The sequence below is a fragment of the Bos indicus x Bos taurus genome, chromosome 3 (assembly GCF_003369695.1).
Source record: "Bos indicus x Bos taurus breed Angus x Brahman F1 hybrid chromosome 3, Bos_hybrid_MaternalHap_v2.0, whole genome shotgun sequence".
NCBI classification, from domain to species: domain Eukaryota; kingdom Metazoa; phylum Chordata; class Mammalia; order Artiodactyla; family Bovidae; genus Bos; species Bos indicus x Bos taurus.
The window spans coordinates 14,260,952-14,274,208 of record NC_040078.1 but is presented as its reverse complement, the minus strand read 5'-3'; the positions used below and the strand labels follow the sequence as shown (position 1 = coordinate 14,274,208).

General features: G+C 46.6%; 1 protein-coding gene across 2 annotated transcripts in view; it reads right to left on the bottom strand.

Annotated features, from left to right (window-relative positions):
* Positions 1 to 12,162, bottom strand: part of IQGAP3 (IQ motif containing GTPase activating protein 3) — a 39,363-nt gene extending 27,201 nt beyond the window's left edge. Inside the window, exons 1-11 of one of the 2 annotated variants that reach the window (XM_027530130.1) lie at positions 12,070 to 12,162; positions 9,760 to 9,847; positions 5,813 to 5,969; positions 5,100 to 5,177; positions 3,757 to 3,833; positions 2,939 to 3,006; positions 2,735 to 2,848; positions 2,316 to 2,494; positions 1,784 to 1,871; positions 1,064 to 1,227; positions 241 to 328 (exon numbers count right to left, since the gene is read on the bottom strand). In XM_027530130.1, the coding sequence (XP_027385931.1) occupies positions 241 to 328; positions 1,064 to 1,227; positions 1,784 to 1,871; positions 2,316 to 2,494; positions 2,735 to 2,848; positions 2,939 to 3,006; positions 3,757 to 3,833; positions 5,100 to 5,177; positions 5,813 to 5,969; positions 9,760 to 9,847; positions 12,070 to 12,106 (1,138 nt within the window). In that variant the 5' untranslated portion in view covers positions 12,107 to 12,162. The remainder of the gene's footprint in view (positions 1 to 240; positions 329 to 1,063; positions 1,228 to 1,783; positions 1,872 to 2,315; positions 2,495 to 2,734; positions 2,849 to 2,938; positions 3,007 to 3,756; positions 3,834 to 5,099; positions 5,178 to 5,812; positions 5,970 to 9,759; positions 9,848 to 12,069) is intronic. The other variant, XM_027530135.1, reaches the window with a different exon arrangement.
* Positions 12,163 to 13,257: the final 1,095 nt, after the last annotated feature.

Below are 13,257 nucleotides of genomic sequence, written 5' to 3'. Positions count from 1 at the left end.
CAAGGAAACTGCCTGCCCCAGGAGTTCAGCCTGGTGCAGAACTGACTGTCATTATCTCCAAGGCCTTAATGAATTTAACTGTAGCATCCCTCTAGGGAGCCAAGAATAGGGCATACTAGGTGGCAGCTGGGAAATGGAGCAGCAGTCTGCACTGCTCTGTACAGAAGCCAGCCAAGGAATTACACTCTTCCAAGAACCAGGGATACAGCCAGACCAGGTCTCAGCCTGGAGGTGACTTACTGGCTTGTTCCTGATCACCCTTTATGTTGGCAGCAGCCACACCAGCTTGGACCTCCTCCTTTTCCAGAAGCTCCATCAGGCCCAGCTCCTGGAAGAGGGAAGAGATGCAGTAGAAGAGAGTCCTCCTGGGGCCGTGAATGTGCTTCAGGAGCAGCCAGTGAGCACCCCAGGTCCACCCAGTCACCTACCCTCAAGCCCACCTCCCCCCTCTTTTGGCAGACTAGCCTGGCCCGCCCAGCCCTAGGAACTCATCTCTAACCTCTGGCTTTTTCTTACCCAGCAAACATCGGAAGTAACAACACAGGCAACACAAATATAGTGTCTGGGAGAAAGTCAACAGCATTGAAAATAAGATTGCTAACTTGAAGCCTCAACTCAGCAATGGCGGAGCATATCACTGCCTATCAGGATGCTCCCCGGGGCCCCCTGGTCAGTATGAGAGATGCTCAGAGGGCAGAAGCTGACCAATCTGGTCCATTAGACTCTGGGGTAATTTAACCATTTAAATAGGCTTCCCTGGTGGCTCAGATGGTAAAAAATCTGCCTGCAATGCAGGAGATCTGGGTTCGATTCATAGGTGGGAAAAGATACCCTGGAGAAGGGAATGGCTACCCACTCCAGTACTCTTGACTGGGAAATGTCATGAATAGAGGAACCTGGCTACAGTCCATGGGGTTGCAAACAATTGGACACAACTGAGCGACTAACACACACACACAGCATGTAGTCAGCACGTACTAGATACAAAGAATTGACAGTGGTGAGGCTCTCCACCATCCCATAGTCAGATAGAGAAGGTAGCAAGTCATAGACAGAGCCTGACCTGCGCTTTCTGCTCTCTGTCTGAGCTCAGCTGTTCCAGGTACCAGTCCGCAAAGTCTCTCCTCACTCCTTGCAGGGTCAGGACAGGGTCTTGAAGAGCCTCAAGCAAGGCCTCGGGGCTCTGTCTTTCCAGGGCATCATCAACAACTTCTAGGGCCCCATGGACTGAAAAGACCAAGACTCCATAATGGAAAGCCAACCCCTCATCATTCCCAGCTCAGCCCGCTTCTTTTCTGCCCAGGGTTACCTCCACCCCTGCCCCCTGGGCTCCTAGGACCCAGCCTAAATTCTTTAGCTTGATCCTCATGGTCTTCCCAGCTCATCACTCCAGAACCTGAGGATACCCTTACCCAAACAGGCAGGTACAGACTCCATCCTGGGCCTTCAAGAAGCCTCTCCTGCCCTGATCCCCCATCCCCATTCATCCATCCTCCAAACTCTCTTCTTGAAGGACCCCAGACCAACTGCCCCCAGCACCAAGGGCTGAACGGCCTTCCCCTTTGTCTCTGTCCTCTCCATGGCTCTCCATTCAAACAGAAGCCCCCTTGACAGAGATTGCTTCTCCAGACACTGACAGATGTAAAGAACACATATAGCCTTGACTTTGAAATAAAGGTTGACCCAAGTGAGGTCATGGGCCTTCTGGCCTGAGAGAAGCTAACCTCAAAACTCCCTGGGTGGGGGCTAATCCCTCAAACCTGTCCTGGCCTGTCCCTCTTACCATTGACATGGTTGATGTTGCCTTGGATTTCTGCTTGAGTTAGGTAGCAGTCATAGATGTCCTGGCTTTCTCCATCATTCTGCAAAAACTACATTGAGAGGGGAACCTGGGAAAACCAGTTCAATCTTTCTTACTCCTCCCTCCCTGTATAACTATTTGGACTTCTGGGGGTCTTCTCAAAGCCAAAGATCAGTCTGGTTAGAAGGAATCTGGGGAAATTGTGTGACCTAACCCCCTCCCCCCGCCAGCCAGTACTAACACAGTTAAGCTGAACTAACCTGGGGAATCTCCAGTCCAGTCTCATCCAGTTCTACATTCCAATCTCTTAGCCCTGCCCCAGAACCTTTTCCCCCATTGTCTCTTCTGAATTCTTATCATTCTCCTCAGTTCCTCTCCTATTTCTCTATAGTAACTGACAAGTTAGTTTCTCCAGGCAACTTTACTCAGAGACAGGACAGACAGGAGTCCTGGTTTCACTAGAGACTTTCCAGGCCACCCAGCTTTTTGGCCCTTGCCAGCCAAGTCTCCTTACGCAGTTCCTAGCGTTGGCAGCCTTTTCCATCTTGGCCTGAGCCAGAAGCTCCTGGTAGATGGCTGCCAGAGGCTCTCGAAGATTCTCCAGCAGAGCATTGGGATTCTGCAAGGCCGCCAGGGTGTCTCTGACCACCCCTCGCTCCACTGCCTCATTGATGGCAAGAACAGCCGCATGGACTAGGAGGGGACATGAAAACAAGGTCAGGAGGCCAGAGCAAACCCCAGTCCAGCTACAGCATAATCAGCTGCAGACCACTCTGACATTACCCTTTTTTCTATCCACGAGGCCAGGCAAGTCAGGTAGCCATCATATGGCCCTGCCTATGATGAGAGGTAACCAAAGTTTATGTGGGGGCATAAGACTCAGAGTCCTCCCATACCCACTGAGTGACACCAACAGGTGAGCCTGATCTCTACCTGCAGCCTCATCCACTGAGAGTTCATTGGCCAGGATGCCCCCGATCTTGCTGAAGGCAGGCAGCTGGAGGTCATACTTAGCCAGTTCAGAGGCCATGTTGCTGAGTTCCTCAGCTGCAATGATAGGACAGGTGCCCTTCATCAGGCCCCAAACCCCCAAGACCCCACCCAGACTGTGGAGGTTGGGGGAGGAGATGGGCTTACCTGTGAATTTCACCTTCCCATATAGATCATGTATCTGAGGAGCCAATCCCAGCCGGAAGAGGAAGAGACTGGGAAAGAATGGAAGGCATTGGGGCCTATTCATTTTGACAGGCTGCCTAGAATAGGTTTGCAGGAGATACTACGGGAATTTAGAGATGAAGACCATTCAGCACCTGCCCACAACTCATCCCCCATTTATAGGGAGATAGGCAATGTAAGTCGGCCCAAGGCAATGCTGGAGCAGATAAGTAAGATGCTATAGGAGGTCTGTGGGGATTGGGAAGGCTTTACAGAGAAGGACACATTGCAGCAGCAGGTCATTGGATGGAGATGTAGGATGCAAAGGGCATAGCAAGCAGAGACCCACTGAGCTAAGGCATGGCCACGTGAAAGGATGCGGGAAATGAAGCCAGGAGGAGATGACGTGGTGGACACAGAAACAGGTCAATCACTTTCTGTGATTTAGCCAACTGGTTGCTGATGGCTGGCTGTAAGCAGGACTAAACAGCCGTCTCTCTTCACACTGACTGTGACAGCATGTGACCCTCCTGATACATCCTAATCGGACTTCTCTGCACCCTAGTCACAAGCTGAAGACTCTTCACTGCCTGCCCTTTCCCTTCACCCACAGAGGTCACACGTAAAGGTGCCCTCCAGCACACACACAAATCTAAACAAAACTAGGTAGATGGAAAACGTCAGTCCGAGGAGTGCTCCCCGTGGTCCACCCTCCGTCCTTCCTGTGTCAGTGTCTGTCGCTGTTGACTCTTGGTTGCATCCACCCATGGAACCCAGATGATAAAGTCATGGTCTCTCACCTGAGTGCATGGATGCAGTAGACCACCCGTGGCATGTTCTTCTTGTCATAAATGTCCGTGGTCTCTGGGAAGAAGGTCTGGAGGGGAAACCACCCAATTACTGCCACTGGAGACTTCTAAGCAGCACCAGATATGGAAAGAGGGGCTGAGGAATGGGTCTTCCTATCTGACCTGGGATGCGTGTTCCTTTGTTGCCTGGGGCTTCTGGGTCAATTTCCCCAACTCTTTACAGCCAGCACTCATCCACATACTCAGTGTAAAAGAAAGGCACTGGGACACACTCCAGCTGAGGCCCAGCCATAGACACACAGCCAAACCAAACATTAACCCAACATCAGACGAGACTATCAAGTCTACAGGATGCAGGCCACACGCTCCAGGAGAAATAGGTGCCTCCATTCATCCTACAGACACAGCCAGCCTCTATCCCTCACCTTGGACTCTCACCAGAGGCGGCATGCTGGGAGCTGGCCATGACCCCAAAAAGGGCCCAGTGAGACACACACTGCCAAGGACCACACAGGATCAGGATGTGCCATCACTGTGTCCAAGCCAGAGGTCTCTAACCAGTGGGGACCCCTCTAAGAGCTAAGTCACCCCTGGCATGATTTCCCATGCCACCTGATGACAGTAATGAGCTTTAACCTCAATACATCTCGGTTACCTTAGATACATAAGAAAGGACCAAATCTCGGGACTTAAAAGCATTCTAGCCTCATCAAGGACACATGTTTCTATTGTTTCTGCCTCTCACTAAAGCTTCTTTCTTAACTGCCACTTCCTTGTCTTATAGTTCTTTCCTATAGTGCAGAAAAACACAGCATAGTCTTACCATGCCTTAATATGTATAGTCTTTACAATCTACAAAAAGAGATCAAACAGACCATGTGATCTTCCTAACAACCTTGTATGGTAGATAGGGAGGGATCACTATCCCCATTTTACAGGTGAGAGACAGACCAGGAGTCAAAGAGCCGGAGGACACACGGCATGTGTCCAGCTGGGGTCCTGGCCCAGGCTTCCAAGCCTGTCACCTAGGAGTGTGGTGCGTCCTCACTTCACACTATGAAATTCTGGTGGAAAGACAGCCCGTCAACACAAGGCCCACCTCCTGCATTATACAGGGGCCTCAATGACTAATGGGAACAATGCATCCTGGGCCAGGGAGCCTCCACCTCCCTTCACTTGACATACCCACAGGGAAACAGAGGCAGAGACCAAGTAACAAGGTTCAAAGACACATGGAGATGAACACTGAAGGGTCCCAGGGAGATAAAGCATGTGTATGGTGGGGGTACTGGTAAAGAGCAAAGATGAACCCCAATCTTAAGGCCCAGTGTTACCGAAGGCAGACCGATGTGGGCTATTGCAGACAGCCAAAAGTTGATGTTGTCCGTGTGACGGAAATGCAAGCCAGTTGCCTGAAAGGGAAGGAAAGAGAAGAGAATCTATTTCCACAGTTCTTGGGGTTTGCTATGGGTAGAGTCCAGACCGGAATTTGAAGATTCAAGGGGTGAGGGCAGAGGACCCTGCCCTATGGATTTCCCATGCCCCCAGGATGGAGACACACAGACAGACAGAAACCACCAGGTATGGATGCCCCAGCGGGGCATTTGGGAAGGATGGCACAGGGATGGGATTAGCAAGCTAGTATGGCTTCCGAGAAAAGGGGAGTCCAGAGCTGGGATGGGAAGGAGAGGCAGGCTGGGCTGGCTAGAACACAGGGAAGGGGAAGCGTGCCCTGGAAGTACCTTCAAGGTAGTAGAGCCCACAGCCTCTGCGTGTAGACTGTAGGTAGAAAAGCCTGCTTGGAGGTTCTCATATTAGGGCCTCTCAAAACCCACCTAGCAAATGCCTGTTAAGGGTGATACACATTGCCTGGCTGGCAGATACCTATTGAAACCTGTTGTTCTAGTGCAAAGATTAATAGCATCCTTTTCATCCTCAACAGTAACCAGGTCTGGACAATAAATTGTATGGTCATCCCACTCTAACAGCTTTGAGAAGAGGGAGTTTGAGAGGAAGAATGTAGAGGGTAGAGACCTCTGCTCCCCACCTGGTACCGCAGCTGCTCCGCATCATAGATCTTCTTCAAGGGAACCACAGAGGGTGCGAAACAGTGGCCCAGCTTGGCCAGCAGCACTCCGTTCCGGAGGCTCTCCTCCAGCTCCACCGGGGAAGGCAGCTCCTCCTTCAGGCAGGCCTCCATCCAGCTGAGAGCATGAGAGTAGTTGTGACCCGCTCGGGCAGGCCACAGCACTACATCCAATCCCAGGACCTTCCTCCCTCCCTCGCTCCCTTTAAGCAGCCTCTCACTCTCTCCTGACTCCTGCTCCTGCCCTGCCCCCAACACCCACCTCTGCCCACTGCCTGGCTGTTTCCACAGTCTTCCAAGCTGCCTTAAACACCTGGATTGGCCAGTCCACAGCCCCCATCTGCCCCATATATCTTCCATGACAGATACTGAAGCTGCCCATCTTCAGTGAGGCTTAAACAGTCTCTTACCTGTTACATGATATAACCTCTCACTCAGTCTGGTTATGCATTTGAGTGCTGAACCAAACCTGCTCACTTCTTTTATTCTGCATGTTCTCAGAACCCAGGCACACAAAGGTCATGTCTACACAGCTCAAAACCCAGTTTTGATGGTTTTGATGACGAAGAGGGGAGTAGGATTGAAGCAAGGGGAGCAGCACAAACAGACAAAAAGGAATCAGGAGACCTGCTTTCCACACCCTCTCCCAAATTCACGTCTCTGAGCCTCCAGTTGCATAATCTGCAAAATGAAGATACCACCTGTACTTCCCACTTCAGCGGGCAGCTGCCATGATTAAATGAGATAATGAATGTGAAAACACCTTGAATGTAAATATTAAGTATTATTATGGTTGATGAGTATATAAGGGAGAGAATACGGGCTCCCATCTGAGAGGCCCAATATGTGGGCTCCTCCTCCACATTTTGGGATCTATAGGAAAGTATCTGTTTTCAAAGAAAGAGCAAGTCACACTTCATTTTATGCTTTCTCTACCACAGACACCTGATTTCCTATCTACCCCATCCTACCTACTTTTTGGGAGAACATTAAAATTACACTACTGATTGAAAGGAAAAAATTAAGCATTTATCCTTCCTTTAGAGCCAACATCCATTCATAGGAAATATGGGGTAGAGTGGAACAAGTTGAGTGAGACAGGAAATGAATAGAAAAAGCCAGAATGTAGGATGTTCTAAAGGACAAATGACTTGGTTTCTTCAACAAGTCAGTGACATAAAGAACTGAAAAGGGGAGGTGAGCTGTTTTAGATGAAAGAAGACTTAATAGGACATAATAACCAAATGTAATATATGAATTCTTTCAGATCCTTAACTGGATAAGTCAAGTGTAAAAATATGTGATTTTTTAGGCAATCAAGAAAATTTGAAAATGGCCTGAGTGTTGATCAAGGATTAATGGATAACTTAGGTAGATATTATAATGGCATTGTGGTTATGAAAGCAAATGTCCATATACAGAGATATATATTAAAGTATATAAGGGGGATAAAAGGATGTGATGTTGTATTTGTTCACAGATGGCACACTCGTCTTTGCAGAAAATCTGAAAGCATGACACCAAAAAACTCCTGGAGATAATAAGTGATTATAGCAAGGTTGTAGGAGACCAGGTTAATATATAAAATTCCACTGCTTTCCTATATACCAGCAGTGAGCAAGTGGAATTTGAAATTAAAAACACAATACTGTTTATATTAGCACCCCCTTCCAAATGAAATTAGGTATAAATCTACATAAGGAAATCTATAAAACTGATGATGAAATCAAAGAACTAAATAAATGGAGAAACATTCCATATTCATGGATAGGAAGATTCAATATTGTCAAGACGTTAGTTCCTCCCAACTTGAGCTATAAGTCAATTCAATCCTAATCAAATCTCAGCAAGTTATTTTGTGGTTGTCCATACAACGATTCTAAAGTTCACAAAAGGTGCGCCCAGCTAGCTTAGTTGGTAGAGCATGAGACTCTTAAAGTTTACATGGAGAGACAAAACACCCACACTAGCCAACATGATATTGAAGAACAACAACAAGTTGGAATACTAACACCACCTGACTTAGCCACAGTAATCAAGACAGTACAGTACTGCTGAATGAACAGACAAATAGATGAGTGGAACCGAACAGAACCCCTGTAAATACAGTCACTCGATCTTTGACAAAGGAGCAAAGACATTCTTTTCAACAAATGGCGCTGGAATAACTAGATATCCACATGCAGAAAATGAATCTAGACACAGACCTTACACCCTGCACAAAAATCAACTCAAAATGGAGCATCCACTCCAAAGTAAAATGCAAAACTGTAATAAATATCCTAGAAGTCAACATAGGAGGAAACCTAGATGACCTTGGGTATGGCAATGACTTTTTAGATACAACACCAAAGGCACAGTCCTTGAAAGAAATAATAAGCTAAATTTCACTAAAATTAAAACCTTCTGCTCGACAAAAGGCAATGTCAAGAAAATAATATGACAGTCACAGATTGGGATAAAATATTTGCAAAAGAAAACATTTACAAAAGACACATCTGAGGAAACTTCCTGGAGGTTCAGTGATTGAGACTTGGTGCTTTCACTGACAGGGCCCAGGTTTAATCCCTGGTCAGGAAATTAAGATCCCATAGCCAAAAATAAATAAATTAAATTAAATTCGTATTTTAAAAAAAGACATATCTGATAAAAGATTGTTACCCAAGATATACAAAAACTCTTAAAACTCAACAGTAAGAAAACAAACAACCTGACTGAAAAATGGGATAAAGATCTTAACAGACACCTCACCAAGAAAAATGTACAGGTTTGGCTCTCCCTTGAGCCAACCTGCTGTTCTAACAGCATCTCCCACTCTAATAAACTTTATTCTCCTCTCGTAAGAAAAAAGGAAAGAAAGAAAGATATACAAAGAAAATAAACATATGGCAAATAATCTGAAGAGATGCTGCACATCATATGTCATCAGGGAAATGCAAATTAAACCAATGATGAGATACCAATATGCACCTATTAGAATGGTCAAAGTCTGGAACACTGACAACATCAGTGCTGCTGAGGCAATGGAACAACAGGAACTCTCATTCATTGATGGGAAGCCACTTCGGGAAGCCATTTGGTGGTTAATGTACTTTTACCATGTGATCCAGCCATTGTGCTCTTTGGTATTTAACCAAAGGAGTTGAAAACCTACATCTGCAAAACATACTGTCAAAACTTAGAAGCAACCAAGATGACCTTCAATAGGTGAATGGATTAATAAACTGTGGTACATCTAGATAATGGAATATTATTCAGCACTAGTAACGAATGAGCTATGAGACCATGAAAAGACATGGAGGAAACTTAGATGTATATTACTAAGTAAAAAGAAATTGATCCTAAAAGGCTACATATTGCATTATTCCAGGTAAGTAAAATTCTGGAAAAGGCAAAACTATGGAGACAGTAAAAAGATGAGTCAGTGCCAGGAATTGGGGGTGGGGTGGGAGAGAGGGGGTGAATACGTGAAACAGAGACTTTCTGGGCAGTGAAACTAATACTATAATTATGGAAGGATACATGTCATTATACATTTGTTCAAACTCATAGAACGCCTACAATTCAAAGAGTGAACTCTAAGGCAAACTATGGGCTTTGAGAGATTATGTGTCAAAGTAGGTTCATCAATTGTAACAAATGTACTACTCTTGAGGGGGATGTTGATGGTGGGGAGGCTATGTGTGTTACTAGGAAGGGGATATATGAAAAATCTCTGCATCTTTATCTTAATTTTGCTGTGAACCTAAATAGGCTCTATAAAGTCTTTAAAAAAATAAAAGCTGCTATTTCAACTCTCCCTTTCCCACAGAATGGACTCTTGTCTTTTTCCGTTTGCTTTGGGGGCAGATGCCTGGGGTGCGCAAGATGGGAAAAAGAGGCCAGAAAGAGGCAGCCCCTCTGCTCACCGCTTGGCTTCCTCCAGCCGGCACAGGTATTGGTAGGCGATGTTCTGCCGCCTCTGCTCATCCATTTCCTCCGCTGTGAGGCGTTCATCTGAGGAGTCAAAGGGAGCATTAGACAGAGGGCCATAGCCAGGTTCTTCTTAGTAGATTTTCTTAGGCAACTCTGCTCAGAGACTGGTGGCAGCTCCCACATGCCTGTCCCCCTATTCCCAGGACACTGGCTCCTGGGAGCTACCATTCTTCTGCTACCATTCAGTAAAAATATCCTAGTCAGCACCCTGTTAGAGGGAGGATCCTTCCTCTACTTGGAGGCATTCCTTCCCTTTCCAGCCATGTTCCTCTCCAGCCATCTTCCAGACCTCCTCCTTCCCGAAACTTCATAGCCCTTCCCTCAGTTACCTCCTTTCAGGGATGTCCAGATCCCTCCTTGGCTGGGAACTTAGCTCCTCATTTTATCCCTAATTAGGCTCTGAGTTCTCCAAGAACTGGACTTCTGTCATCCTCCTCATGTACTCTCCCAGAGACTAGGTTAACAGAACCAGCTAAGATGCATCAATCAGCAACCATTCATTCATTCAATACCTCCTGTATGTCGCACTAGACTAGTGGACCCCTACTCTCAAGAAGTTGTTATTTAGCTGCTCAGTCCTGTCTGACTCTTTTTGACCCCCAGGGACTGTAGCCCGCCAGATCCTCTGTTCATGGGATTTTCCAGGCAAGAACACTGGAGTGGGTAGCCATTCCCTTCTCCAGGGGATCCCTGGGATCCCACCCAGGGATTGAACTCAGGTCTCCTGCTTTGCAAGTGGATTCTTTACCATCTTAGCCACCAGGGAAATCCAAGCAGAAAGGAAGGAAAAGCAACTCAACAGAGAGTACCATGTGAAAAAAAAGCCACTCAACTTGGGATTAAATGGAATGACAGAGAATTTTAAAAGATTACAAAGGTGTAACCTTTTGCTATAGGTCACCTGAGGAAGAAAATAATCTCCAAGCTAAATAAAATGCAGACAATAATTTGACTCCCAAACTCAAGAACAGGAAATCCCTTAAATGAGGCCGCATTCATATTCTGCCTTAGCCACAACCTCCTTTTATCCCTCCCCTAACTCTTCTCTCCCATCCGTCAGTCTCCTTAGGGAAGACAATACAAAACCAGACAAAATGAGAGAAAGCTACATATACACACCAAGAAAATAACGTCAGAGAACTTGAAAAGAGAGTTTAGCAAATCTGTCTCTGACTCAGCACTTAATGCCATTCCGACTCTTTATCTCTTTTCCTTATATTGCTTATCCTATGATATGACTTGGGGGAGGGGCAGGGCTTCTTTGAATTGGCAGTTAAGCAAGTTAAAACACACACACACACCCCTCCATGTTCAGATTTGAAAGCACTGGCCAACAGCAGGAAATCCACCAGTTCCTCTGAGGGGGTGTACAAGGAACAAGTGTTGGTTACTAAGCATGGAAAATAAACCAGTAAGTGAATGACATCATTCCAGAATTATGAACTGAGGACTGTGAGAGATGGGCGGGACTTTGTACATACACAGAGTCTTAAAAAAAAAAAATCAGTTTTCCTGTTCTTTTCAGGTCTGAAACTAGCTTTCTTTCAACTGATTGGTAGACATGGACTTTGCTTTTTGAATCCAAATGGAGAAGAAGGGAAAGGAGTAGAAGATTTTGCTTTCACTCAGGTCAGATGAAAACCTTTCTGCACTTCCATTTTTCCGACCCCACTCTAAAGCAGTGTTTTGAAAGTGTGGTACATGGACTACCTGCATCACAATTAGGTGGGGTTATGGAAGAAGCCCAGTGGTGCCTGTATAAATGAAGATTATGGACACAAGTTGAGACCTACTGTTGCTAACGCTCTGGGATAGAACAGACACCATAAAGTTTAAGAGGCATTATCTCAAAGAAGCACCAAAAAGTCAGGGAAGTCCCTCATGTCTTGTTAGGCGTTTCGTCCCCTGACAGTGCTTGGCAAGTATGAACTGCTGAATTTTTAAGGAGCCAACCAGACCACCTACATTCTCCCAGCCCCGGAGCCCCAGAATTTGGGAATAAGGGAGAAAACTCTTTGTAAGCTTTGAAACGCGACACAGAAGTCAGAGCATTTCGCAGCTCACAGCTTTACTCCTGCCCGCCAGAGTCCGAACTGGGTGCTCCCTCTCCAATGAACACAGTCCGGCCGCCCCTTGTCCAGCGGGTACCGCGCCCAGCCCCAGCCCCAATCTCTCCCAGGACTGCCGTGTCCCCAACCAGGGGCACCACAACCGGATCCTACTCGGCCCCTTCTAGCACTCACAGATCGCCCGGCCTGGGCCCGCTCCTCTCCGCTCCATGTTCCTCCTTCTTCCAGGTTTGAATCTCCCGCCGCCCAGCCACCGCCCCTCACCGTTGCCACAGGCGGACAGGATACTTCCGGTCTATGCCGCAGGGGGCTCTGGGATTTGTAGTACCAGGTTTCGGAGGCGTGACACCAGGTAGAAGGAAGGATACCCCTCAAGGCTGGGAGGACCCTTCTTGTGGTACTTTGGGTCGCTATTTCTCCAGGGCTTCTTCGCTGCTAAATCGTCTTATTTCGAGTAGCCTCTGCTCCTGTCCCTGCCACTTTCATTTCCCCCTAATAGTCGCATTAACCTCACTCCCGTTCCTATAGTGTTCTTTGGTCTAGCTAATTTGAGGGCCTATTTTGTGCTATGCGCTGATCAACGTGGTGCAGATGCAGAGATGCGTGCGCGCTAAGTCGCTTTAGTCGTGTCCAACTGTTTGCAACCCTATGGACTGTAGCCCGCCAGGCTCCTCTGTCCATGGGATTCTCCAGGCAGAAATACTAGAGTGGTTGTCATGCCCTCCTCCAGGGAATCTTCCCGACCCAGGGATCTAACCTGCATCTTTTATGTCTCCTGCATTGGCAGACGGGTTCTTTACCACTAGCACCACCAGGGAAGCCCAATGTAGAGATAAACAAACATAGCTAATGCCCTAAAGAAACTTGCTTGAGTGATAAACACATAATCAAGTAACTCAGAGGTCAGTGATACACAGAGGGAGCAGATAATTGCTGTTGTTAAGAGCAGTGAAATAATAATGCTTTGTGAAATAAGTCAAATAGAAAAAGGCAAAAACTATATGATATCACTTATATGTGGAATATAAAAAATAATACATGAATGTATATACAAAGAAGAAACAGACTGACAGACACGGAAAACAGACTTGTGGTTACCAAAGAGGAGAGGGACAAATTAAGTGTATGAGAGAAACAGATATAAACTACTATACATAAAATAGAAAAGCAACAAGGATTTACTGTATAGCACAGGAAATTATACCCAATATCTTATAATAGCCTATAATAGGATACATCCCCTGGAAGAGGCATAACCCACTCCAGTATTCTTGCCTGGAGAATCCCCATGGATAGAGGAGCCTGGTGGGCTACAGTCCAAAGGATCTCAAAGAGTCAGACATGACTGAGCCGCTAAGCACA